This window comes from Odocoileus virginianus, chromosome 20 (assembly GCF_023699985.2).
Source record: "Odocoileus virginianus isolate 20LAN1187 ecotype Illinois chromosome 20, Ovbor_1.2, whole genome shotgun sequence".
NCBI lineage: Eukaryota > Metazoa > Chordata > Mammalia > Artiodactyla > Cervidae > Odocoileus > Odocoileus virginianus.
Window position 1 is genome coordinate 34,979,635 of NC_069693.1, and position 26,826 is coordinate 35,006,460.

A 26,826-nucleotide genomic window follows, 5' to 3' on the forward strand; every position below is an offset into this window, starting at 1 on the left:
GCATGCTCTCTGTTGTGTGAGAATGCAGGGAGAAGGGGGCCATGTGTGAGTCAGAAGAAAGCTCTAAGAATCAAGTTAGCTGGCACCTTGACTGTGGACTTCTAGCTTCTAGAACTGTGAGACATTTCACTACAGCAGCCTGAACACTTATACAACAAAGTTAACTGGACTTAAATAGGGGGCCCAGCCAGCACAGAGGCTAAGAGAATTTGTAAAGCAAAATACTGTGTCAAGGAAATAGTGATGGACAGGAGGAGCCAAAGCAGCTAACCGGGAGAGGGAAAGACCCCTGTGACCCACATTTTACTGAAGGGAGGCCCGGGCCCACAGGTGCAGAATTCTCACAGCTGCCCAGGAGCATTACATGGCACCGGGACCCTAACTCAGGTCTCTTGGCTGCCAGTTGCAAGCCTTCTCCGCCACCCTGCTCTCTGCTTCTGGGGTCTTGGACAGCTGGCATGGCCTGTATGAAAATTTCCTACACAACAGGAAACTGCTTCAAAGATATTTATTATAATTTTTTACAGACTCTAAGTTCACTAATAATCCTGCAACAAGTGCTGTTTTAACGCAACACAGGGCCTGGGACCACACCTCTGGCCACGCTGAGCACCTGTCTCAGGTGAGGTGGCCTGCCCAGGGGGTTTCCCGGCACAATGACTTAGGACACTAGAGCGTTGAACCCACAGGCCTGCACTGTGCTGTGGAGGGCTGCCACCTGCGGTGGCCTCAGACCCGGACCCTGATTTGGGAGCCCCACGGGCAGGTTAAGACATGGTCGCGGTGCCTGAGGCCATGAGAGGGATGTGGGGGGCTTCTGTGACGTGAATGCTTGAGTGCCGCGTTTTTCGGTCACATAGCCATGATGCCAAAAGGCATCCGGAGGTCTGTCCTGGCATTAGGAACTGAAGAAGCGGCCCAACCCTGGGCTACGCCTGTGTTGTCCAGTGCCCTGTGGTTTCCAGGTGGCTGTGGTAGTGCTGCAGTCCTTTGGCGCTTTCTCGTTGACACCCTATTCCATGGGTGGCGCCGTGTGTGTTTCAAAGCCCTTTCAATATATCCGTGGGTATTCTTCTGGTTACTCTAGCTTACAGCCCTTCTTGCTCACCGGCGCTGGTTTAGGCCTGTCAGGTTCTTGAGCTGACAACAGGATGGAAACAGACAGTGATGAGACCTGGCCCTGCCCCCAGGACTCCAGTGGCAAAGACTGAGATTTCCGAGGCAGCCTGTGTGGCTATGATGCAGAGATCTGATGTACCAGGGTCCTGGGCCTGAGTTTTGTCTTCATGCCAGTAACAAACAGAGTGGGATATTTGGGATCTAGAGATTGGGACTGAACCACTGCCAGGCGTAAGATCAGCTTCCCCAATTTAACCACTCACTACAAAACTACTTGGGGTGAATGACATGTGTGAGGAATCACGGGATTGGAGCCAGCTGGGCAGGGACAAGCTGGGAGGTACTAACCGTCACTGCTGCACCCATGAGTCCTTGCACCAGGGCCTCTCCGGTGGACTTGACCTAGGAGGAGTCAGAGTCAGGTTCTCTCAGGCCCCCACCACTGCTCAGACGTGAGACAGGGAGGTCTGATCAGTAGGCTTACTAGTCCCTACAGGTAGAATCAACAGGGCCCAGTGTCCTGGAAGAAGACCCTACAGCTAACACAGTAACCAAGGGACCACATGTGGCTCTTAGATAAGGGCTGGGTGAGGAAGAACCAGTCAGGCTCCCTGTGAAGGCCCTGGGGACTGTCAACTGAGGCCCAAGGGGAGCAAAAGAACAGACAGGTGACGAGTCTGGCCCGAGAGGATAGAGCGCCTAGTGAGGAGGCTTCCCAGATGCCGAGCCCCGAGCTACCTGCTTGGCAGTGTGGCCCATGTTCATTGCATCGCTGATTCGGTTTTCCAGAAAGCGCCAGGTGTCCTCGAAGTCTGGGGAGGAGTCCTGCATCATCACCAGCTCAGTGGTATTGTAGATGCCAGCCAACACCGCTCGGCGGGTGTACCAGTTAAACTGCAGAGAAACCCATCCAGGGGGATAGATAGGTCACCACTGATGCTGCAGGCTGGGGGAAGTCTGAGTGGTTCCTACCCAAAGCCCCTGGCACTCCTGGGCTCCCTCCTGACTTCCTCTTCCCCTCACGGATACACGTGGCCGTCTGGACAACGTGGCTGTTTCCAAATTAGGCTGGGTGTCAGAATCACCTGGGAGATTGAAAATGCAGGCTCCTGGGCCCAACCTCTTAGAGCTCAGAGTCAGCAGGTCTGAAGTTAAGTGCCAGGATCTGGATGTTTATTAAGCATCCCACGTGACTTTGCTACATCTGCTTAGCTTTGAATCCACCAGTGAAAAGCCCAAGTCTCCGGACATCTAGGGATCTCCCTCATCACTCAGATAGTAAAGAATCTGCCTGCAGTGCAGGAGACCCAGGTTCAATTCTTAGGTTGGGAAGATCCCCTGGTGAAGGGTTATGGCTACCCCCTTCAGTATTCTTGCCTGGAGAATTCTGTGGACACAGGAGCCTGGAGGGCTACAGTCCACTGGGTCACAAAGATCTCATGTAATTTTCAGGTTTCCCTGGTGGCTCAGATGGTAAAGAATCTGCCTGCAATGTAGGAGACCCATATTTGATCCCTGGGTAGGGAAGATTCCCTGCACAAAGGAATGGCTATCCACTCCAGTATTCTTGCCTAGAGAATTCCATGGACAGAGGACCCTGGCAGGCAACAGTCCATGGGGTCTAAGTTCCAGGGAGGCTCTGTGATCAGGCAGTTATGACTAAACCTTGTGTCATCCATCAGTGATGTGAGGGCTTGAGGCGGCGTCAGGCACAGACTGGAACACCTGGGAGGAGCTGAGCGTTCAGGTCCTTCAGCAACTTCTGGCCGTGGCTCTCCTGGCCAACCGCTCTTCAGAGCGCTGGCTTGGCTGCTTCCTGTCTTACCTCCCTGATTTCTGGGCTTTCTAATTTCATTTTCAACTATCTCTGTTGGTGGTATAGTCCCGTATGAAGGAAGTTTATTAAAGCACTTTGTTAGAACTGTGGTGGAAGCATCTCCCTGCCTTCCATCCTGGATCCCACAAAGTACCATCGCATATTAATTTCTTTTATGAAGGTGGAGATATATACATTTTTAATTTTCTACCAGAAATATGATAGTATTAATAAGTCAGAATCTTTCCGGCTGACTGTTTAGAGGCTTACTGATCTCTGAGCAAAGCAGGCCAAGATGGGCTGCAGGAAGGGAGTTTCTTTTTAAAGCAATGTCTTAAAAAAAATGTCTTAGAGGGTGTCTGTGGCATTTTTTTTTTTTTTTAAATCAGTCTCATAAAAGACACACACTGAGGAAGTCTGCCACAGAATCTAAATCTTAAGAGACTGAGGGGAAAATGACTATAAAATGGTAGCCCAATCAGCCCTCTGATGCCGTGTATCACTCTAGGGGGAAGGAGCACTGATGCGTGGCTATAGCACTGGTCCCTGAATGAAGATGACCTAGAGGCTACTGTGGCTTGTTGAGGGACCCTCTTCAAACGTTAACCTCTCCTTCCAACATCGGAATGACTCTGGAGTCCCCCTGAAGGGATGTGTGATCAAAGAAATTTCACAAACTTCGGGAGGAAATGCTTAACCCAGCCGTCCCCACCCTCTGCGGGCCTGAGGAGAGCACTCACGTCAGTGGACTGGTCCCCGGCGTAATGCCACATGTCATCCACCATGCTGGTCAGCAGGTTCAGGCTGGGCGGGATGTTGTGAGGGAGCATGAGGATGCTGAGGGCCTGGGGAGAGATGACACAGGAAGGGGTACTTGCACATGGTAGTGACAACGCCTCACTGTTTGGTAGAGGCAGTAAGGGGCCTGCCCAGCCCTCCTTCTGAGATGCACCATCTCCACCCACTGCTGCGAGCTCCTGGCGTCTAAGGCTCCCTCCCAACTACGGCTTATGGGAGCCGAGGCAGAGTACCCTCCACTGCCCAGTCAGACCCTCAATCCCTGGCATGTGAACTTGGGAATGCAGACAGCCAGGTCTAGCCTGGTGTCTTTGAGTAAGGATGGAGGAGGGCACCCCCATTCTGTAACATGGAGAAAGAAGCAGGGGTAGGAGGGGAGTCTGGGGAGGTTTCTAGGCCCCGATTCTAGGCCATCCTGGAGCCCAACAGCATTCCTGCCCTTGATGCTCTGCTGCAGCTCATGATAAACTCCTTCCAGTTTTTTTTTTTCCCCCTAACTCAAATTGATTTCTGTTACCTGAGACCTCAAAATCCTTTCATATAAGCAGTGGCACAACCCAGAGATGCCTCCATTAGCAGATATCAACACCAGACAATCCAAGGGTGGTCACTTTACCAACTCTGAAACCCAGTGGCTGTGGCCTGTAGGAGTTGGTGAGAGATGTCCCTGATTGGCTGGAAAGTTATCTTGAAATAGCCCAGGAGGAAACGTGCTGAATAAGAAGGCAACCAGGGCCTACTTCATGCACTTGTGAGACTTTAAATGCAAGGTGGAATGAGTCAGTCCAAGAAATCGAGTATTCGAGCACGGGCAGGGGGCGGGCCTTGACTCTGGGCTGAACTCCCTCACACCTGGCCCACAGCTGAAATTAAATATCCAACCATCGCCTTTCTGCCTCCGCTGCCGCCATGGTGCCTGTGAAAATGCTTGTGGCAAAGGGGGGCAAAAAAAGCAAGTCCTAAAATTCACTCTGGACTGTACCCACCCTGTAAAAGATGGAATCATGGATGCCGCCAATTTTGAGCAGTTTCTTCAAGAGAGGATTAAGGTGAATGGAAAAGCTGGCAACCTGGGTGGCGGTGTTGTAACAATCGAAAGAAGCAAGAGCAAGATTGCTGTAACTTTCGAGGTGCCCTTTTCCAAAAGGTATTTGAAATATCTTACCAAAAAATATTTGAAGAATAATCATCTATGAGATTGGTTACGCGTAGTCGCTAACAGCAAAGAAAGTTGTGAATTGTGTTACTTCCAGATTAATCAAGATGAAGAAGAGGAGGAAGATGAGGATTAAAACTCAAATGGGAATATTTGTGTAAGTTCTTAAATAAAATTTATCAACCCCCCCCAAAAAATAAATAAATAAATATCCAACCATCTCCAAGCTGGGCAGCGGATACCAGTTGATCTGTGAGTCCTCTTAGTTCTGATATATCTTGACTTTCTTAACCGAGAATAGCCCACATTGTGACGCACTTTGAAAAGAGGAGGAGGAAAAACGGAGCTTTAGGAAAGTTGGGGAAAGCCCTTAGAATGAACACTCCAATTCTCTATGCATCACACTGACAGACTGAAAAGAAGTCCCACTCCCCTGAGATCTAGAATGCAAAAGGCCTGTTAATGATGATGGTCAGTAAAATCTTCCGACTTCTAATCTCCTTCATGGAGCCCTCGTCACCAAAAACCAAGCGACATACTCGGGCCACTAGCAGACCACCAGGACGTGATCTAGGACCAGGACACTCACATCTCCAAGAACCAAGACACAGACGGCTCAGAAGGCCCTCTCTTCGGCTCTCCTCAATCTGACACCTAGAGTACCAAGTACACTGCACATCCCTGGGTCTGCGGAGACTAACAAGCCAACTTCTGAACATCGTGCCAGACCTTCCGCGTGAAGGTGCTAAGAATCATAAACATGAACACACTGTCATTCTGGGGCCTGGATGTGGGTGGACCATGTACCCGGGGCCAATGCTCAATGTATGGGATCAACATTCTCAGTCTGGTTTCCACGGCATCCCTCAGGAACTTGTCTGTCTTCTTCTTCCTGGAAGAGAAAAAAGAAAACAGAGTGTCTCTGAGTCAAAGGCATGGGCTCAGTGCTACCCCGTCTACTCGGTTCTAGCGGAGAGGGTTCCACCAGCTAGAACGAGACGGGCAGCTACATTTCCGTCCCATTGGAGCAGCTGGGGTGCTCAGTGCTACTCTGCAGGCTCTGCTTGGACTGGCCTCCTGGGGACAGCTGGTGGGGCCTGAGTCCTCCCATCCTCAGCTGCTACCCCGAGCAATGACGCCATGGGACTTACTCTGCCTGGCCCAGCTGTACCAGCTTCTGCTCCTCCTCCAGGACACGGGCGAGCCGAGCATTGCACTGGGTCACGAAATGCAGGATCAGCTCACTGCCGTCGTTCCCAAACATGCTGGCGGCTGCACTGGAGAGACCCAGGGACTACAGAGGGCGAGAGGGAAAACAGGGAAGTGGTGGGCAGGTGCAGTGGCCGCGGGCTGCCTGTTCATCACTAGCACCTCTTCTCCTGGCACCAGCAGCTTGGCTTTCAGTGAGACACCCCCACTCCTCATTCTTGGTCCACGCGATCTGGGAGAAGCTGAGCACTAGTCCCTCCACACTCCCTCAGGCCCCCGGGTGTGATGCAAAGCAGGGGATCCAAGCCTGCATGTGTGGAGTTCATAGCGCCTAGTTCTGGGACATGCACGTGACCAAATCTAGTCCTACGAGGCTGTCTCCGGAATTCTGCTAGTACCGACAGGGAAGAGGGACTCTCTCCTCTGGGGTTGCTAACTCTCTCAACTCATGGGAAGCCCCTGCTGAGAATGAAGATCATGGAGTGGATAGCAAAGCAGATAATGCCATGGAGATAGCTCCCAGCAGCACAAGATAAGAATGCTGAGCCACAGCCACTTTCAACCTTTTCTGTTATTAAATGAGCTGAAACACTCTATGTCTTGCTTGAGCCAGTTCAGAGCTGAGTTCTAACACTTGTAACCTAGAACTGTAATTGTTGTGAAAAGGGCCTTGGAAAAACCTCTTTCTAGCTCACTTAACCTAAATCTCTTGGAAAGTAGGTCTCTTGGTTATTAAAAAAAAAAAAAAGAACCCATAAGCTTTTCTTACTGAGTTGTCAAAGGGTTATTTAACAAAGCAATAGAGATCTTTTACTAATCCTGATAAACAAGAGTCACTGAGCAGCTATGGTTGGAAGAACCCTGATGACAGCAGGGACGGAGGACAGAGAGAAACAAAAAGACTTTAAAAATCCCCACCGCTGGGAGTCGGGAAGGAATTCTCTCCCCACCGCTGGGAGTCGGGAAGGAATTCTCTTCTGGCGGAAGTACCCAGCCTTTTTGGGCTTCCTTGGTGGCTCAATGGTAAAGAATCTGCCTGCCAGTGCAGGAGAACAGGATGAGAGCTACTCTCTGTAGCTGCTACCTTTAGGATACCTTAACGTTCTCTTTATCTTTTCGGCTACCTGGTTACCAATGTCACATCTAGTTAACAACGCTTCGTGTTAAATTCTCTCTATTCAGGTGATTTCTTCTGATTGACGCACTCCCTGAAAGACCAACTCCGCCTCTCAGAATCTGTCCTGAAGACACCAACCAGAAATGTACTTAATTATGTCGTTTAATCAGATTTTCCCAAACAATCCTGTTACATTTCTGTTCTCTACAGGTGCCGCAACTTTCTCTAATGATTCTCTCAAACCTCCTCTGCCACCTCCAAATCTTTGTGTCTTACCACTTTTTCCTAACTTCAGGTTCGTGAGACAACCACACCTACTTCAGAGAAAACAGAAGCCATTCCCTGGGAACTCAAAAGATTCTTCTAGAAACTAAATCTGCAGCTGTCTTCTCCAGCTTTGCCTCTAATACATCGAAGGCCAGTCTTTCCACCTGTTTTCTGGACTTCATAAGTCTTGCCTTCAAGGAAACTCACATTTAAAATTTTGCCGTTTCTCCTGTTTCTCCTGATGGTAACAGGTGTTACTATCACCTGTGTTTCTGCATCCTCCGGCTCCAACTTCCATCCCACTTCCCCTGCTCATACACTAGCTTGTACACTAGCTCTCCTCTACCCGCTCCCAGCCACATGCCTCTCCATTTCCTTATCCTCCACTCACTCCTCAACCCACCCCATTACTGCTGACCTGTACTCCCCTCTGATGGCTGATCCTGCAGTCACCGATGTCTAGTAGCTCCGTCCACATGTTGCTGCTTGGCCTCCAGAGCCAGGCTTCTCCACCTCAGTCTCCTTTGCCACCCCACACTGCTTCACCCACCCTTCAATGTCAGCGGTCCCTGAGAACCTAGACTCCTCTCTCTTTTCACATGACATTCCTGGCATACTCACACTTGTGCCACCCGAGGCAATCTCCCTCACGTCCCTGGTTTAATGATCACATACATATACTCTAGTCCAGGCAGTTCCTCCAGTTTCAGGCCTGTATGCTCGAGGTTTCCCACTGGCTGACCCAAAGATCCCTTAGACACAACAAAGGTCAGGACTGTACCCATGATCCTTCCTCAGACTTGGACCTCTTCAGGGGCCCTAATCTTAGAAAACGGCACCACCACGTACCCACACATGCAAACCGACAGGCAACTCAGTCACACCCTCCTATGTCATTCTACCACCCGTCTCCATGTTCACTGCCCTGTTCTAGGTCAGAAAGCCCTCCTCTCTCCTGCATGACTGGCAGCAGGCCCCAGTGACGTGCTCTGCCTCTAATCCTTCTTTCATCCAGCAGCCAAAATGATGGTTTTTGAAATGTCAAATTTAACCCTATATCTTTTGTATCTCTAGGTGGGGCTAGTGGAAAAGAATCCACCTGCCAATGCAGGAGATGCAGGTTTGATCTCTGTGTTGGGAAGAGCCCCAGGAGCAGGAAATGGCAACCCAGTCCAGAATTCTTGCCTAGAAAATTCCAGGGACAGAAAAGCCTGGTGGCTACAGTCCATAGGGTTGCAAAGAGTCGGGACACGACTGAGCACGTATCTCCAATTATTCTTAGAACAAAAGAAAGTGTAACTCTTCAACGTGACCTTTGGATCTTGTCTGACTTGGCCTCAACTGACCGTTCCCCAGTCTCATGCAGCTCAGATCTCTTCCATCACACTACCTGTGATCTGCCTTTAGAACCTGACTCCCAAGATCCAACTGCACGGTATATTCTTTTTATATTAAAAAATAATTTAAAAATAAAGCCATTTCTACTGTACAGACGAAAAACAAGCAAAACCAGAGTATCTGGTAGCAGTGAGGGGTTCTGGGACTCTGAGTTGGGCTGGAAGAAAGTGTGAGGCCCTCTGCTCTGGCCGGTATGACTCTCTCCTGGCTGATCCTGGGGAGGCCACCCTGCCCACACCCATACACACCTGGGCCCCTTCTGCGATGGCCTCTGCCGTCCACCCATGGGCGGGCACGAACTCCAGGGCTGCTGTCAGGATGCGGTGCTGCAGCTGCTCCTCACTCTCGTAGTCCTCCTCCTCCCCCCCGCCCTGGTCGGTGTACCTGAGACAGACATGGGGACAGAGTTCTGACTCCTCCTCTCACCACCTCCTGCCTAGCAACGCAAAACACACCTGGCCAGAAACCACAGGCACTGTGCCTCCTCGCAGCGTGTGTTGGGAGGACATTTACTTACGTGTCAGCATCAGTGTGTGAATGCCAAGAGAGCAAAAATCACATCATCCTTCGCCTCCCAAAGAGTCACTGAGAGAAAGAACCACTGAGCAAGGAGGTCACGCAACAGGAAGGGACACGCTCTCACAGCACCCTGGGCATCCCAGGCTACAGCCTTATAGCCTCACGGCACTGTTTCATTATCTAGGTTTGTACCAAACTGCAATCCATGAGGACAGGGACAATGGTGACATTATTCACAGGGCCTGGCACAAAGAAGACCCTCTGAATTGAAATGAAAAGTACATTCACCAGAAAGAAAAAAAAGTACATTCACTGAGAAACCAGAAAACTGACTGCGGACACTCTCATTTCAGAGCTAAAGGAGCTTCTCAGGGGCAGGATGAAGTAAACAGAACATATCTAATGGAGACGGAATTATCATCTTTCTTCTGCCAGGCAACTTGGCCCCACAGAGGTGAACAAAATTCAGAAGGTGCGTAACCTTTGACTCAGTGCTCCCACTGCTGATAAAATCACACACTTTATCACACCATTTTTCATGATGTGAATGAAATCTAAATATCCATCAATAAAAGGTCAAGTATTTCTGGTACTGCCATTTGTTGGAATATTACACAACCATTAAAATCATACAATCTGTGAAAAGACATTAAAGATGTCCTGCTGAGTGAAAAAACAGTCTCTGGAACAACAGGTATAGCATACACTATAATTAATCATTTATAATATACACAGGGCTATATATGAAACTTGCTTAGAGAAACATTTAAAAAGATAATCACAAAAACGTTAGCAGAGTTATTCCTTGGTTTGTGATTTCTGGTAACTTTTTTTGCTTTATTTTTGTGAACGTCTTTATGTTGTTCAGAACATTTTAGAATGTATAGGCACCACTTTCATAAAATAAACAAAGAACAAGTTCTTTCCAAAGATGGTTTTGAAAATGATGAAAGGTGTGAAGAGGGTGGAGAGGAGAAAGGAAGGAGAAGCACAGATTCACCCAGGCACTTAAAGTCGACAAAATGGGTGGACAGGTGTTCTGATGCCTACCTGGGGGATGAACGCAGAGCCTCTGGATTGGGTTCTTCTACGCCCTGTGCGTCAGACTGTTGCTGAGAGGAAGAGGGCGGAGGTTGATGCTTCTGCTGATCCGAAGACCTCAGCTGCATAACTGAAGCGTGGAAGGCACGTGGTGCCAGGGCTGGTCGGCAGTGGGACACTGAAACAGAAGCTGAGCTGGTCAGTCAAGGACACTCACCAAAGCAGACCCTTTGAGACCCAGGGTGGTAGGAGGGATGGAAGACAAGCAGAGGAAAGCCAGAACCAAGTGCTAGATCCCAGACAAAAATCTGAGGTAAACTGGGAAACTTTTGACGTGGTGGTGGTGTTTAGTCACTAAATCGTGTTCTACTCTTGCGACCCTGTGGACTGTAGCCCTCCAGGTTCCTCTGTCCATGGGATTCTCTAGGCAAGAATACTGGAGTGGGTGGCCATTTCCTTCTCCCCTTTTGACATGATGTGTTGGCAAAAGCATAAACCAGAAGAACACCTGTCTTCAAGGCATGTTTCCATCGTTTGTTAGGTTAATGGGCAAAGAGCATGACCTTAAAATATGCAAATTAAGAAATAATCTCTATTTACTCAATGAGAATGCTGTGAGGCTCAAGCACAAAATGAAAGTGACTTAAAAATGTTACATAATTATATGTCATAGCAAGAGCACTGGACTAGAAATCAGGTCTGAGTACCAACTCCCTAGTGTTTATGGGGTGTCTGTTTTCTCATCTGCAATACTGCAACACCCCCATTTACTTTAGGCAAGGGCTTTTGAAAAGTACAGTATTGTGTTCCCTAAGGAAAGGCTAATAACTATGTTTTTCTTTCCCAGCATTTATACACAGCTAAGTTCTACACAGCTATCCATCACACTCTTCCTACATTAATCTATTTCTTGATGCATTTGTCGCAGACTTCAGTATTCTTTATTTCTAAACATTTTAGTACACACATCCTTAACCAGAGTTAAAATTTTTGCTTTTCTTTCATTGAGGTGACATTTATATTCACCTGTTTCAAATTTTTCACTCTAGTCTTGCCTGTCCAAGAATTTCATTTATATAGAATCATACTGTGGGTTCTGTGTATGTACAAGACTTTTTGGCCCAGAGTATCTTTTAGATTAATTCACATTTTTGTGTAGGTCAGTAGGTTGTTACTTTTTCACTGTTCAGTAGCATTCCATTAAGAAACACTACTGTTGGGCTGTTTCAGTGTTGGCTATAATAAATAAAGGTGCTATGTACACACCTGTTCAAGTCTTGTTGTGGATGTATGCCTTCATTTCTGTTGGGTAAACATCTCAAAGATTTTCTGGGTCACAGGCATTATTTGTACTTCTACTGAATATAGTTTGCAGTTATGTATAAAACAGAGCTCATTAACATGTATATTATCTAGGGTGAAACGGATAACCAGCTCAGGTTGGGTACATGAGACAAGTGCTCGGGCCTGGTGAACTGGGAAGACCCAGAGGGATTGGGTGGAGAGGGAAGTGGGAGGGGGGACTGGGATGGGGAATACATGTAAATCCATGGCTAATTCATATCAATGTATAACAAAAACTACTGTAATGATGTAAAGTAATTAGCCTCCAACTAATAAAAATTAAAAAAAAAAAAAGAAAAAAAAAAAAAACAGAGCTCATTAAGGAAAAAAAAAAAGTCTATGGATCAACTCAGGAAACAATGATTTTTAAAAGAAATACAGCACGTGACATGTGAAAATATAAATTATTTTAGTATATGCACAGAAAAAAATGAAGCAAACATTCATAAAACTTTGAAAAGGGTCTGGGAGATCCCAAAGCAATATTGCAGAATCACTGCAGTCCACAAGATTTCAGGTGGACTACAGGAGAATACAAAAGAACATTATTTCATCATTTACATACTTATATATGTTCATACATAATTTACTTATGGGAGGTGACATTGGTTTTCCATTTATGGTAGTGATATAAAGGTCAATATTTTTATAAAATCAGGTGTATAAACAAAACTACTGACTATATGGCGGCAAAGGTGATACGTAGATATTGAAGAATTACTTAAGTGGTGGGGAAATGACTGACTTAGGAAAAAGTATTAACAGACGAGGGGCTCTCTGTAGCTGTTTCCTGTGATCAGGGCCCAGGGATTTGACAACGGAGTCCAGAGACTAGGGCGAGCGTGCAAGTCTGCAACGGACGAGCTGTGTGATCTTGGGCACCTACAGCCCTCTTTCAGGCTCCATCAACTCCGTGAAATGGGAATGACAAGCCCTTCCCTGATGCTCTTGCTCCTCACAGGTCGAGAACGTGGTCAGAAGCCAGCCAGGAGACCACTTCAAGGCCGGGGCGCCGGCGCGAGCCATTATGCCCTTCACCTCACCTTGCTCTCGAGCCGCCCCGAGGCTTCTGCCGCCCCTCACCCAGACCAGGTCGGTCCCCCCTCCACCACTTCCCTCCCCTCTCCCGGGCTCGGCCGCCCCCTCACCGGGCAGGCACCGCAGCTGAAGGAGCCTCCAGCCCGCCCGGCGTAGGGCTCCAAAAAACGCCGCCGTCGCCGCCATCTTGGAAGCGGGCACGCGGCGTACGGCGAGGCGACGGCAGCGCTGAGTGGCCACTTCCGTCTTCCCCCGCGCTGTGGGAGTTTTCTCCTCTCGCGAGAGGCGCGAGGTGTGTAGCCGGCGGATGCGGAGAATCCCGGAGCGAGCTCAGGGCGGCAGGTGAGCGCTCTTCTGATGGTGCGTGAGCTCGATCGTCCCCAACGGTCCCCTCCCGACCCATTCTCTCCTCTACATCGGCTCTTTTTCCATTTCCAGCCCCATCCTTCGGCGGAGACGTGGCCATGGCCACCTCCTTGAGGACCACAGCTGGGTTTCCCCCGGAGGAAGCCGGTGTGAGGGGCCGCGTTGGCCCTGTCTCCCCTGGGGCCCCTGGAGTGGTGGCTTCGGCCCTTCCCGGGCTGCCTTATCTCCCGCGCAGCCGGACCCAGCCTGAGGCCCGGGGGACAGCGCTGAGCTGGGGACCGGGAGGTCGGAGTCTGAGACCCACTACTGCTAGTAGCAAGCTGTTATGACCTTGAGTCTCCGTCCCTCTTTGCAAACATCGGGGAAGCCGAAGTTTCCTTTGTGAGGGTCGCTGGAGCCCCAGGTTGTAAATTTGAACCTGTGTCTTCCCCGAACCTCCAAGGTGTTGAGTTGGTATAATTGAGTATTACCAAACTTGCCAGGTTGGAAAAGCCATCAGGATGCTTGTTAGTAAATTGGATCCGGAGATCTTTCTCCTGGAGAATCGATTCAATACCTCTGAATGTACCCGTGGAATCTTATTTTAACGTGCCTCCGGGTGATTTCGATGATCTGTGAGTTTGGGAAAGGCTGGTGGCCTTTATTCTCACATTGAGTGCCAAGCTCTGCATGACTCAGGGAGGTCATAGACTAGTCACTGAACAGAAATATAAATACGGAGTGCCTCACTGGGTAATTAATCAACAAGGAAGGCTTCATAATAGTCGGAAGAAGTAAATGACTTTGGGGGTTAGAGATACCAGAGGGCAGGAGCTAAGCATGCCATTCTGTAAATTTTGTGCAGTTAGACCCTTTTCTCTTTTGCATCTTTGCAACTTTAATCTTTTCAGTTAGCTTATCAATTCTAGTCTTTTCAATTACTTCTTCTCCCCTGTGTGAGTGTGGGGGAAGCCTCCTCTTAAGCCAGAACTACTCCCCAGATGTTAAAATTTCAGATCCATATTTCTCGATTTGGGTAAAGCCCTACTAATCTCTCCATGAGGTTTTGTTTTCTGAATTCTGTCCACTCATCTTCCAGCTTCTCTCTCTTGTGGAAAATCTACAATTTACTTGGAGACAAAGTTGTCCGTTTCTTTTCCTTTGAGTTTACTACTTCCTTACAGATTATCACCTTTTTTTCTGTGTGTGTGTTTCAGTTTATTTGAATTAAAATTTTCCTGATAACTGTCAGTATGCTCAGAAGTTTTTTTATACATTTGACTTAAAAGGATTTGATCCTTGGTTTGAGCTGAAATCCAAACTTCAGTCTTTTTTTTTTTTTTTAATTCTTTCCCCCGCCTTCATCCTTAAAGGAAGCCAAATGCCTCAAGATTTGATGTTTACAGGTGTCTTAAAAATAAACAAGTGAATCTCCAGAAGTTGTTCTCAGATAAATGCAGTGACATGACAATGACTTCTACTCTGCCACTTTAATGAAACTGGGGCTCCGAGTCACACTTCTAAGTATGTTGACCTAGGTGCCAGACATTTTTTTCCTTATGTCTTTTTAGAAAAAACATTGACAACAACATAAAACTCCGATGATGAATAACATTACACTTTCACTTTTAGATGTTTAAAAGAACACTGTGTCCCATTTTATTTGGAAAATGCTGACCGCAAATGGTGGCAGTGTCTTGTTTTTTGAGGGTTAATATTTAATAAATGTATTTTATGAGCTCCCTGTTGCCATAGAAGATTAGTTTCAGGGGATATGGAACACAGAGCACTTCCCAGTCTTCTAATTTACGGACACAATCCCACTGGAGTACTGTATAAGATGTCATAAAGTGTGGCTCTTATATTGTGTAATTTTAACAATGAAAAAGCAGCTTCACATCTCTCCCTGGGGAGCCCTCCCAGCTGGCAGGGCTGAGGAGGAACAAGATTTTATAGGACTGTTTGAAGGAAAGGCAAATAGACTGGCCCCAGAGAAGTGGAGGCTCAGAATTCTCTGAGAACATTATTTTATTGAGCTTTATGTGCCAGGCCCTGCTGAGTGCTTTGCATATTTTTATCTTCTTATTCTTGCCACCGCCTTGCAAAATATAAGATCATTATCCCTACTTTATTAATGAGAAAAGAGAGAGGCTAATCAGATCCATGGTTATGTAGCCAATGAATAGAAGATCTAGTGCTAGACAGAACCCAGTTCATTTCTGTTGGAAACCTGTGCTCTATAAAACTCTGCCTCCATTAAGTTTGCTGAAAAGGTCTAGAGATCTGGCCTTTTGCGTTTCTCTTGCTAATTAGTAGCCTTTGGCCCCTTGGTTCTTGCACGAGGGGTTTTCTGTGAGTACAGTGCAAGGTTGGTGTAACGGGAAAGGATCTTTTCCCATGGCCCCCAGGGAGAACTTGTTTCAACATCATTCTAGAAACAGGTCGTTAAATAACTTCATGCCCAGCTGTCCATATTCCTGTCTTTCGCAGTTGGTTCTTAAATGTGAGATCCCAAGTTGTTCACTTGAAAGACTTGTAAGGGTTCTTCCTCAACATCATGTTACAGTTGAGAGCTTAAAGTTTCAGTTCTTGATTGTGTGCTTTTTAGGGATTTAAAAACCACAATTTAGTGAATAAGGAGTCCTGTTTGTCTGATAACACTTGGCATCCTTTTACTGTGCCTTGAAGGCAGGTTGGGATAATAAAGGTATTCCACAAGGAAGGAATCAGATAAAAGGCATGATGGAGTGAAAAATGCCAGGCTTTTCCATTGAACAAGGGGAGGTAGGAGATTGGAGCGCCAGAGATTACAGAGCACCTGGATCCAGAAGACTGAGGAGATTTGACTTTGCTCTAGAAAATAAAAGCCTTAGTAACTCCTTTAGAAGATGAACGACAAAATCAAAAGTACTATCATATTTAAGGATGCCTGGCTAACCTCAGCATGTTTTAATAGGCTGAAAGGCAAGTCATTTGAAGGGAACGTTTTGGAAGAAGGAAGAGTGTGTGTGCCTGGCTTAAGCTCAGTCCCAGAATGAGCTTATGTTTGTGGTGACATAATTGTTACTGGGTTAGCCACCTCTCGGGCTTCCCTGGTAGCTCAGATGGTAAAGTGTCTGCCTACAATGCGGGAGACCTGGGTTCAATCCCTGGGTCAGGAAGACCCCCTAGAGAAGGAAATGGCAACCCACTCCAGTATTCATGCCTGGAAAATCCCGTGGACTGAGGATCCTGGTGGGCTACAGCCCATGGGGTCGCAAAGAGTCGACACGACTGAGTGACTTTACTTCACTTAGCCACCTCTCAGAAGACAAAAGTGTTCTGCTTAAAACCGATCCACGCATGACCTCTCTCCTGCAGCTTCTGACAGAAGTGTTCCACTTAAGACCGATCCACAAATGACCTCTCTCCTACAGCTCTGTCTTCGTGTCATTTGGTAGAGCTATCTGCAGGCAGGGACTCAGCGTCATTAATGTCTAAGAAAGAAAAGGGGAACTAAGTAGGCTGCTATCTTGCTGACCTGAGTGCATTGTGAGGACATTGTATACTCCGTCTGAGTATCAAGTGAAAGAGAAAGTTGACTCCGGTGGGAGGAAATTTCTGTAGGTCGAAAGTTTTACAGTCATACAGATTGGGATTCAAATCCCAGCTCTTTCTGTATCCCCATAACACTTACCAGTTATGTGACCTGGGCAAAGTTAACAGCTTGTGTCCTGACTATAAAGTGGGAGGAGTACCTAGGTTAAGATTATACTTGGGTTCAGTTGAGATAATGTATATTAAAAGCTTTGAAGAGTTTGGCTAGTATTGTTAAAGACATGGTAGATACCATTGATCACTGCAGACTCAGTGAAATTGAATTTTCATATCTTGATGAATGGGGAAATATCATTATTCAATTTGCTAAACTTACATATGTTGTCTCCTTTTAAAAACATCTCAGCTTGTGGTTAGGATATGGCAGCCAACTTATTTGCCTCCCTTGCTGAGTCCTACTTCTGCTTAATTAATGTCCTGTGTGTTTTATATTCTGTTCAAGCTGGGTTTTCATATCAAAGAGAAAATAATCTTTGTGCCTTCAACCTCCTTACTTGACTCCCCAGTCAGGATTCTCACTAAGGAAGTCACCTGCCATGTTTGGGAATGTTGGGGTTATGAAACCTTGGATAATGGGTTTACTTAATCACACTCTGCTATCTACAGTGAGATTTTCTAATGGGAGGTCAAAATTAGGTGTAATTCTAATCATTGCATGTTTGTCTCTGCTCAGCTTTGACTCTTTTTTTGGCCCATAGCTTTTAGGTCCACAGCACGGCGGGAATGGCAGATTTTGGGATCTCAGCTGGCCAGTTTGTGGCAGTGATCTGGGATAAGTCATCCCCGGTGGAGGCTCTGAAAGATCTGGTGGATAAGCTTCAAGCCTTAACTGGCGATGAGGGCCGAGTGTCTGTGGAAAATATCAACCAGCTGTTGCAGTGTAAGTACCTGCCCAGGTTGCCCTTCAGGGCAGATAGTTATGCTGGGGGTGCTGCTTTTCTGCCGTCCTTGGTGGCTGGGTTCTTGTTCCGGGTGGCACATGATAGTATGTTTCGGTTGAGGTATAGTGGACTTAGATATTGTTGATGATTTGTGTAATCAGCTTCTTATTTCTTATTACTTCATGCTTAGCCGCTTAGTCGTATCCAACTCTTTGTGACCCTTTGGACTGTAGCCCGCCAGGCTCCTCTGTTCATGGAATTCTCCAGGCAAGAATACTGGAGTGGGTTGCCATTTCCTTTTCCAGGGGATCTTCCTGACCCAGGGATTGAACCCATGTCTCCTGCATTGCAGGCAGTTTCTTTACCCATTGAACCCGTTCTACATCTTTTTTTTAAAGCTTGTTTTTCATCCACCCTCTTTTTTTACTTTTCCCCCTGAGCATGTAAAAAAAGAAGTTAGTAAGACTGCGGGAGAGCAAGCATCCTTGCCTCACTTGGTAGTAACAGTGGTATAATAGCATTTGCAGAACAGGTAGGTGTTTATTTTATGGGGCCATGCATGTAGCTTTTGTGGGGGCTTGGTCGATGACTTCTGGGGCCCAGGTGACCACTAATTAGAGTCTTCCTTCTTTTCAGCTGCCCACAAAGAATCTAGCTTTGACATTGTTTTGTCGGGTGTAATTCCTGGAAGCACCACTCTGCACAGTGCTGAAATTTTGGCTGAGATGGCCCGGATTCTTCGGCCTGGTGGATGTCTTTTTCTGAAGGAGCCTGTAGAGACAGCTGTAGGTAAGGAGAGCTTCACTTAAAAGACTAGATCTTCACTTGAAAGACCCACTTAAACCCTAAGATTTAACAGGGTTGAATCTTAGGTATGTTCGCTGCATCTCTCTGAGTAGCAGGTATCATTTGGAGATCAGTATTCCTATACTAAACCTTATCCTTAAGGATAAGTTATTGTAAAACTCTGAACCACACATCTGAATAAATTGTGATCTTTGACCCACTAGGTAGTAAAATAGAAGGAAACTGCTCATCTGAAAATGGCTGGATCCTTCAACAGGTGAATGGTTTAACTGGTACATCCACACAATGGAAAACTATGCAGCAGTAAAAAAAAAAAAAAAAAAAAAGGAACAAACGATTGCCACATGCAACAGTTTGGATGAGTCTCAAGGGAATCATGCTGAGTGAAAGAAATCCAGTCTCCAAAGCTTACATGCTGTATGGTTCCATTCACAGAACATTCTTGAAATAACAAAGTTATAGTGACAGGGAAGAGGGTGGCCACTGTCAGCGGTTAGGATCAGGAGGGAAGGGTGTTCATGAGGCTATAAAGGGGGTGTATGAGGGCTCCTTGTGGTGATGAAGACCACACACACACACACACACACACACACACACAAGTGTATGTAAAACTGGTGAAACCACACACACACACACACACACACACAAGTGTATGTAAAACTGGTGAAACCACACACACACACACACACACACACACACACACACACACACAAATGTATGTAAAACTGGTGAAACCGGGATAAGCTCTGTGGACTATAAGTGACAGTTTCCCAGCCTTCATACTATATAACAGTTGTATAAGATATTACCATGGGGAGGTGAGGGGAAGGGTCCTCCGAACCTCCCTGAACTTTTTTTTAATTTACTGTACATCTATAGTATTTCAAACTCAAAAATTAAAATATAGTCCTAGAGTGATGAGGTAAGTATTGATTCATGTGAAACTAAAGATAGAATCCAAGAAATAAAAACCTTAAAAATTTTTTTTTGCTTAGTGGTAAAGCTGTCAGAGTCATTCTAGAGTTTTAGCATTTTAACTTAGACTTTCTATCAAAATGTGATGTATTATTTCATCAATTATGATAATAGAAATGAAAGTATTTTGAAACATATAGATGTGTTTATGTGGAAACACAAACTTGTGATGTTAGGAGCAGATATAGCCTTCTTTGCCAGGAGGTAAACCTTGAGTGGCTAAACACAGCGTCTTACCAGAACCATACAAAGATACTTGTATACAGTTTCTAATCCTCTTTCTCAGTCATTATCTAGCAGCCCCTGTAAGATTAAGTATTTCTCAGAAACAGAGGGTGACAAGAAACAATAATAAAGGATTTATTGTATAAGAGCACTTTGAACAACCAAAAGTACTTCTCTAATTAAAATATCATTAAAAATATATACATATTTATATTGTATATAAATATATTTATATTCTATTGAACAGAATAGGTTATTATTATTTTAATGCCCTGGTGACTCTACTAGGATAGAGCCTTTATAATTTTTCCTGCATTGGCCTATAAAGCTACTAATTGGGGTTTTCCTCTTAGCAGTTAACAATAGCAAAGTGAAGACGGCATCTAAGCTGTGTTCAGCCCTGACTCTTTCTGGTCTTGTGGAAGTAAAAGAGGTATGTTTGTAGACGACCTTCTTCGCTAGGAATTTAAGCCTTGGGTGACTAAACCCAGTGTCTCTTTGTCAGACGATACAGAGAGAATCTGGGAGAAATAACCCTGAGGTGAGGTGAGCGGCGTCACTTAGACTAGCAAACAAGTAGAGAAGATACCTGATACCTCAAAGGAGGAGACCTCTGAAATCAGCCTGCTCTGGAGAGACTCAGCTTGGGCCCATGTGGGGCTGTTTTCTGGTCTCGGTACTGGTTCTGACGCCTGAGGCAGAAAGGGAGCAAGACATCTCTTAGTGGACACAAGTCTTAGGCCCATGTAGAAGGCAGTCACCTGTAATTATTACACAATTATTACACAAATCTTACACAGTTATTTTCCTTGGCTTTTTGGTGGGAGGCTGGAATAGGTTGGAGGGGAAATCCTTTTTGACAATTCAATAGAAACATTAACATTAAACAGGTATTCATGGTTCTGCATTCTCCCATGCCCAGATGTTCTTGTGTGAGAGGTAGGTGGTATATCACAGTAGTTGTCATACTTGGATCTGTACATGGCCTTGGGCCTCAGTTTATACTTTTTCTTTTTTATTTTTGTTTTTAGTTAAAGTTCTTCTATTCTTTTATTCTGAAATATGGGATGTTCATAAAACTTCAATTAAGACCAAAGAATTTAAAGTGACATCTCAGACCTTGCTTACACTTCCCTCCCTAGAGGAAGCCACCAATACATTTTTTGGTGTAGCTGTTCAGACATTTTACGCATTTACAAGAGTGTTATGTGTGTATGTCTCCACGTTTTTAATGTAAATCAAGTCACATTATACATTGTGAAGTCACTAGCTCTTTTCCCCACCTTTAGATACGCTCAACATTTATCCATATCAGTGTGTTCCCCACTTGGTTATTAATGATGGAACAACATTCAGTGGTATAAATGGACTGTGATTTTTGTGGCCATTCATTCCTTAATTCTTGGACGCAGAGGCAGCACCTCCCACCGTTTTTCCTACCTTTACTGCCTGCTGCTTCATCTCAAGGAACATAAAAAGCATTTCCCTCCCCCTTGGTTCTCTTTCTCTACTACATATTTCATTTCTAGCCTCTTTACGTGGGCATGCTTCCCCGCTATGATCCTATAGGGCTTTGATCCTTTTCATCTTGATAATTATAATCATTATAGTCCCCACAATGCCTTGCACAGCGCCTTGGACCCAATAGACAGCTATCTGATGAATACTTTCAAACTTTCCATGGAATGGGCTAACTGTAAACATGTAGACAGAAGTTAACGCTCTGAAGAACGGGAGGCATGAGGCCTTGTCTGTGATCTCCCTCTGTCATGTGCTTCCTCCATACGTGAGCGTTTGACATCCGTGGGGGGACGCGGTACAGTGCCACACTGTCGGAAGGACTGTGATGTGCCCTAATCGCTGATGTCTTGAATTCCAGCTGCAGCGCGAGTCCTTGAGCCCCGAGGAGATTCAGTCTGTCCGAGAACACCTGGCTTACCACAGCGACAGCCTGCTCTCTGTGCAGATCACAGGCAAAAAGCCCAACTTTGAAGTGGGCTCTTCTAGTCAACTTAAGCTTTCTACTGCCAAGAAGTCTTCCGGTGAGATGGCCTAGGGACATGTCTGTCTGAGTGGCTAAAGGAGGTCCAGTTAGAAACCGAGCCAGAGATCTGAGTGAGGTGGTGAGAACTTTATAGGATCAGCTCCTTCCTTAATTTCTCTCATTTCCAAATAGAAGGATGCTTAATGTACTGCTGTCCTGGGCACATTCAAATCTGAAACTGAAGTGACACGTAGATATTACCTAGTTCAGCCCCTCCTTCTTCACCAGAGGATGCTGAGGCCTCCAGGTTCCAGAGTCCCGAGTCCTATAGCTTCATTAGCTAATGAAGTCTTTCCAGACCCCAGAATCATGACACTACGCTCTGAAGACCTCCCAGGGGCGGTCGTGACAGATAAGACTGCCCTGTTCCTCTTCCTGTATGTCCTTTTCTCTGTCCCATTGAAGTCTGCTTTTCTTCCTTTGAGGATCTTAAGACACTTATAGAAATAGCTCTTCTGTTTAGAAAATTACACCCAGTCCTTTATATCATTCTCACCCTTCCTAGCACTGTCTTTTAATGCCCAGGTTGACAAGAATTTTCCCAGCTGTGAGGCAGACAGAAGTTTACAGGTGCATTCACACTGCTGTTTTGGCTGTCCAACCTGAATCTTCAAGAAATTCCTTGGCATTCTAACCTTTGGATTCAAAGTTCCAGAGCAGCTAGGATCTGCTTAGATGACCTGCCCCGTGGGGGTCTGAGCATCCAGTTGTGACAGTGATCACAGGGGGCACACTTTACCCCCAAGCCTGCTTCATGAGCCAGCCCACACTGAAGCCCCTGGAAAGGGAATCAGGTGTAATTGTCACTGATTTGTTCTTACACTACCACCGTCAGCTCCAGAGCCCGTTTTTTTGTCTATAACAAGTTTAAATGAGACCAAAGCTTTGCTATTCACAATGCTTTTTGGCACACTTTCTCATTTAATCTGCAAATCTCCTGCTGTGGGTATAGGGAATATTATTAAGCCCCGTGCTGAAACTTAAGAGGAGGAGGAGAACGCAAGCTAGAGTGGAAGCTTAAAGCGTTAGGCAGACTGTGTCTGTATTTGTATTTGTGGCTGTATGGAACTGGCCCAAGTATCTAAATCTGTTTCCTTATAAGATTAGGATGACAGATAACTTTCCTCATGAGGTGGTTAGCAAGACTAAACCAGATAACATATGTAAAGTGTTTAATATGTAGTATTAATATCTGGCACAAAACAAGTGCTTAACAAAGGATGACTTTTATTACCATAAAGCGATGGGTCCTTTATAAGTGGTTGAGCCGGGCTTTGAGCCCAAGTCTTTAGACTCCCAGTCCAGTGTGTTCCCTGCACAGCCTCAAAGGAAAGCACTTATATGTGTGTGGACCTTGTTTCCGACTGCTTTTCTGAAGTTCATTTTCTTTTATTGGTTGGACTCAGGGAAGCCTGCTGTGGACCCTGCAGCTGCCAAGCTCTGGACCCTCTCAGCCAATGATATGGAGGATGAGAGTGTGGTGAGTCAGCTCTGTGGTCACCGATTGCTTTCTTTTAGGCTTCCCTCAGCTCAGTTGGTAAAGAATCCGCCTGCAATGCAGAAGACCCCGCTTCAATTCCTGGGTTGGGAGGATCTGCTGCAGAAGGGATAGGCTACCCACTCCAGTATTCTTGGGCTTCCCTTGTGGCTCAGCTGGTAAAGAATCCTACTGCAATGCGGGAGACCTGGGTTTGATCCCTGGGTTGGGAAGATCCCCTGGAGAAGGGAAAGACTACCCACTCCAGTATTCTGACCTGGAGAATTCCATGAACTGTATAGCCCATGGGGTTGCAAAGAGTCAGACACGACAGTGACTTTCATGTTCATGTTGGGTTGAGCGGTCATAGTTTGGAATGGACTCTCTGAGTTCGTAAGTGTGGAAGCATTTAAAGCCCAGCCTTGTGGTGGTGCCTGACACTGGTGTTTTTGACTCAGAAGGAAACTCCACATTGGTGGCATCTTACATTTCCTTTTCAGCATCTTTCCCCACAGATTTTCTTGTTCTCACTTCATGTGATATACTGAAGACTCTTGTAGGCATGTGTAAACCTAAAAAGAGTTTGTCAGCTAAAATATTTTTTGGCTTCTTCATCTGGACAAGATACCAAATGCTCACTGTCTTAAAATCTCAGATCTGTGCTTTCTGTAATAAAATGCTTCATTTCTGCAACTATCGAGGTTAGTGGTAAGCAAAATAGGTGATGGTGTGTATCCTCATAGAACTTACAGATTAATTGTCCTCACACATTACCCAAGTGTATATATTATTATTGCCTTTTCCCCTGAAATTATATAGAAAATATTCCATCCCCTTTTCTCATGTGACAGCCCTTATATATATTCAAGTACATATAACACTTCCCTGTTCTTCCTGCTCCCTCCCTCCCACCCTCCACACACATATTCTCTGCACATCATAAATGAGTTCCCAGGCCCCTCACAACCCAGTACAGCTTCCATGCCCATAGTTTACTTGCTGTGTGGGTGGCTTAGGTGTGATGATCAACCCTGGGTAGGGTGGTGGACGCCTTCTGACATAAGGGTGAACTGCGGCCGTGGCCCGTGACCACGTCAGCTGTTCATTAGCAGAGAGCACGACTGTGTCATTCATGGCCTCCAACACTCTCCAGGATCTTATCGACTCAGATGAACTGCTGGATGCAGAAGATCTGAAGAAGCCAGACCCAGCTTCCTTGCGGGCCCCTTCCTGTGGGGAAGGGAAAAAGAGGAAAGCCTGCAAGAACTGGTAAGCCTTGGGGTGAGCTGGGGCCACCTCGCTACTAAACATATCTTATTAGAAATTGTGTCAGATGTATGGAAGAGTGTACTAAACAGGTACATTTTAAAGAATACTAAAACGAACACCCAGGTACTGACCACGCAGGTTAAGGATCAGGAACCTTAGACGTTGCCTCCGCCTGCTTCCTCAGCCGCATCTCCCTCCCTCCCCTCCCAAGAGGCTACATTCTCCCAAGCTTGGATTCCTCCTTGCTGACTTTTTCCATAGTTTACTATGTCTGTGTGAATCTCCAAACAATAACTTATTGGGTTGTGGAGCCCAAACCTGACTAGACCAGGAAAGGTCCATGTCTGCATCTGTGAAGGCTCAAGGGGAAAGGAGGTCTGTCAAGGATTTAGGTGGCGGGAAATCTCACTCATCAGCTCCTGACTTTCCCCAGCACCTGTGGCCTCGCAGAAGAACTGGAAAAAGAGAAGTCGAGGGACCAGATAAGCTCTCAGCCCAAGTCGGCTTGTGGAAATGTGAGTATCTGGATGGTTACTCAGTATTCACAAAGGACTAACGCATACACAGACCAACTCCAGCTTTACAGAAGCTACTGCCCAAGTACTGTAACAATAGGTGGACATGCGAGACTGTGTCTCCAGGTAGTAGTGGGAAGACGGGTTATCGCCTGAGAGTGGGTAGCACGCTCAGGCCCATAGGGAGGCAGGCGCCTGTCATTTCTTATTTCTGGCCCCTTTCTTTCTGCTTCATACTGGGCCCGAAGCTACCTAACCATTTGCTACGTGTGGCTATGACTTGAACTGCTGAGAATCCAGAAGTATGTCCACCTAAGGAGCTTTCTCTAGACCTTTGTCTTTCATGAAATCAGAGATCTTAAAGACTCTGTCTGTGGGTCTCAACGGGACCTACAGATTCTCACGCTCATTCTCTTCAGGCTGCTGTGGCCATATATGAGATGATCTTCCAGCCCGTGTCTCCGGGAGAGCTGACACTCGGCCTCGCTAATGGGTGGTCTCTTCTCTCAACAGTGCTACCTGGGCGATGCTTTCCGCTGTGCCAGCTGCCCCTACCTTGGGATGCCGGCCTTCAGGCCCGGGGAGAAGGTGCTGCTGAGTGACCGCAGCCTCCACGATGCCTAGGGGGGCCGCGCCTGCTCCTCCGCCAGCTCCCGCCCCTCACGCCCCCATCTCCTCTGACTTAGGTCCCTGGGGGGAGGGTGCTCGGGACAGCGTGGAGCCGGCCGGGGCGCGGTGCTGTGCAGTGCTGCCATAGGTCAAGACCGAGGTGTCCTGGGGCCCCGCCACCCGAGTGGGGCCCTCCTTCACCCAGAGCGAGGCGAACGGTGCTCGCCCCCAGTAGGCCGCTCTCCCTGCGTCAGTGCTGACTGTGACACTCTCGGATCCCGCCGCCCTTGAGTATTGACACCGTGACAGGGAGGGCCCTGTCTCATTCTGAGCTCCGCAGCGGCGCCCACAGCTCATCTCCCAGAGTTGGTGGTTTATTCACCATGCGGTTTTTGGTGGCGTGAAGCGAGGGTCTTGTGACCTCAGAGCACCAAGGGAATCACTCATGGGTTGCTGTGGTCATATCCAGTGTCCTGCTCCCTCCACTCCTCTCCCCCATCCCTGTGTTACTGTGTTACAGCTGTGTCCTATTTCATTTCTGTTCATCAGCAGGTATTAAAATGTATGTACTTACGCATATTCGCTGTGAAGAGGGGCTCTGTCTGTGTGTCTGTGATGTCTGACACAGCCGTCTAAGCTCACCTGGGACCACAACCATTTTTGGAGAGACTGAGTCACACCACAGGGAGCCATTCCTGCACTTAGAGATCAGGACTGACCTCCATCGCCTTGAGAAGAGTCCGTGCTGGTGAGCATTTAGAGAGAAGCAGGACAGAAGCGGAACCAACAATAAATCTCTGAGCAGGAGCCCCTCTGTTCTTGTTCCCTGCCTACACAAACATGGAATTGATCTTGCCAGATAGCAAGAGAGATTGTGTGGATATAAGAGACCCAGGATTTTCTGTTTTAACAATAAAGAAAAGTGCCCATTGGTATTTGTCCATTCTGATGGATTTTAGTTACGGGTGTGGCTTGACTCTGAAGCCCCAGTGGTAGGCCGAGCAGGACCTGTGAGTGTGACAGGACATCACTGCTCTAACTAGGTTATATTGTGTGGTGGATGTGAAAGGATTTGCAGATAAAGTCCCTCATGAAACCCTCATACATTGTTGGTGGGAATGTACAACCCTGGTGCAACCACTGTGAATATGGAGGTTTCTCAAAATACTAAAAATAGAACTGCCATATGACCCAGCAAATCTACTCCTGGATTTATATCCAAAAAAACCAAAAGCTAATTTGAAAAGATATATGCACCCC

General features: G+C 46.7%; 2 protein-coding genes and 1 pseudogene across 4 annotated transcripts; 2 read left to right on the top strand and 1 right to left on the bottom strand.

Moving 5' to 3' along the window:
• Positions 1-491: 491 nt before the first annotated feature.
• On the bottom strand, positions 492-13,048 carry COQ9 (coenzyme Q9). Its single transcript, XM_020903810.2, has 9 exons — positions 12,933-13,048; positions 10,450-10,618; positions 9,129-9,264; positions 6,041-6,183; positions 5,697-5,781; positions 3,676-3,780; positions 1,858-2,013; positions 1,468-1,521; positions 492-1,140 (listed from the first exon to the last, which is right to left on the bottom strand). The coding sequence occupies exons 1-9, from the start codon at positions 13,006-13,008 to the stop codon at positions 1,105-1,107; spliced, it is 960 nt and encodes a 319-aa protein (XP_020759469.2). The 5' UTR covers positions 13,009-13,048; the 3' UTR covers positions 492-1,104.
• On the top strand, positions 4,643-5,074 carry LOC110144015 (large ribosomal subunit protein eL22 pseudogene; annotated as a pseudogene).
• Positions 13,049-13,067: 19 nt separating the features above from the next.
• Positions 13,068-26,143, top strand: CIAPIN1 (cytokine induced apoptosis inhibitor 1). 3 transcript variants are annotated; one of them, XM_020903811.2, is made up of 9 exons: positions 13,068-13,164; positions 17,463-17,644; positions 18,282-18,434; positions 20,006-20,085; positions 21,532-21,694; positions 23,103-23,176; positions 24,327-24,442; positions 24,876-24,957; positions 25,471-26,143. In XM_020903811.2, the coding sequence occupies exons 2-9, from the start codon at positions 17,488-17,490 to the stop codon at positions 25,579-25,581; spliced, it is 936 nt and encodes a 311-aa protein (XP_020759470.2). In that variant the 5' UTR covers positions 13,068-13,164; positions 17,463-17,487; the 3' UTR covers positions 25,582-26,143. The 3 variants fall into 3 exon arrangements, with proteins under 3 accessions (XP_020759470.2, XP_020759473.2, XP_020759471.2); XM_020903814.2 differs by having other exon boundaries at positions 20,009-20,085; XM_020903812.2 differs by having other exon boundaries at positions 13,102-13,182.
• Positions 26,144-26,826: the final 683 nt, after the last annotated feature.

Excerpts from the sequence above, each read along its gene's own strand:
- COQ9 (XM_020903810.2), bottom strand. The coding sequence starts at position 13,008 with ATGGCGGCGACGGCGGCGTTTTTTGGAGCCCTACGCCGGGCGGGCTGG. Across the intron at positions 3,781-5,696 it reads ACATTGAGCATTGGCCCCGG|GCCCTCAGCATCCTCATGCT; the intron begins GTACATGGTCCA and ends ATCTCTCCCCAG. Across the intron at positions 1,141-1,467 it reads TCATGGGTGCAGCAGTGACG|CTCAAGAACCTGACAGGCCT; the intron begins GTTAGTACCTCC and ends TCCTGTTGTCAG.
- CIAPIN1 (XM_020903811.2), top strand. The coding sequence starts at position 17,488 with ATGGCAGATTTTGGGATCTCAGCTGGCCAGTTTGTGGCAGTGATCTGG. Across the intron at positions 17,645-18,281 it reads TATCAACCAGCTGTTGCAGT|CTGCCCACAAAGAATCTAGC; the intron begins GTAAGTACCTGC and ends CCTTCTTTTCAG. Across the intron at positions 20,086-21,531 it reads GTCTTGTGGAAGTAAAAGAG|CTGCAGCGCGAGTCCTTGAG; the intron begins GTATGTTTGTAG and ends CTTGAATTCCAG.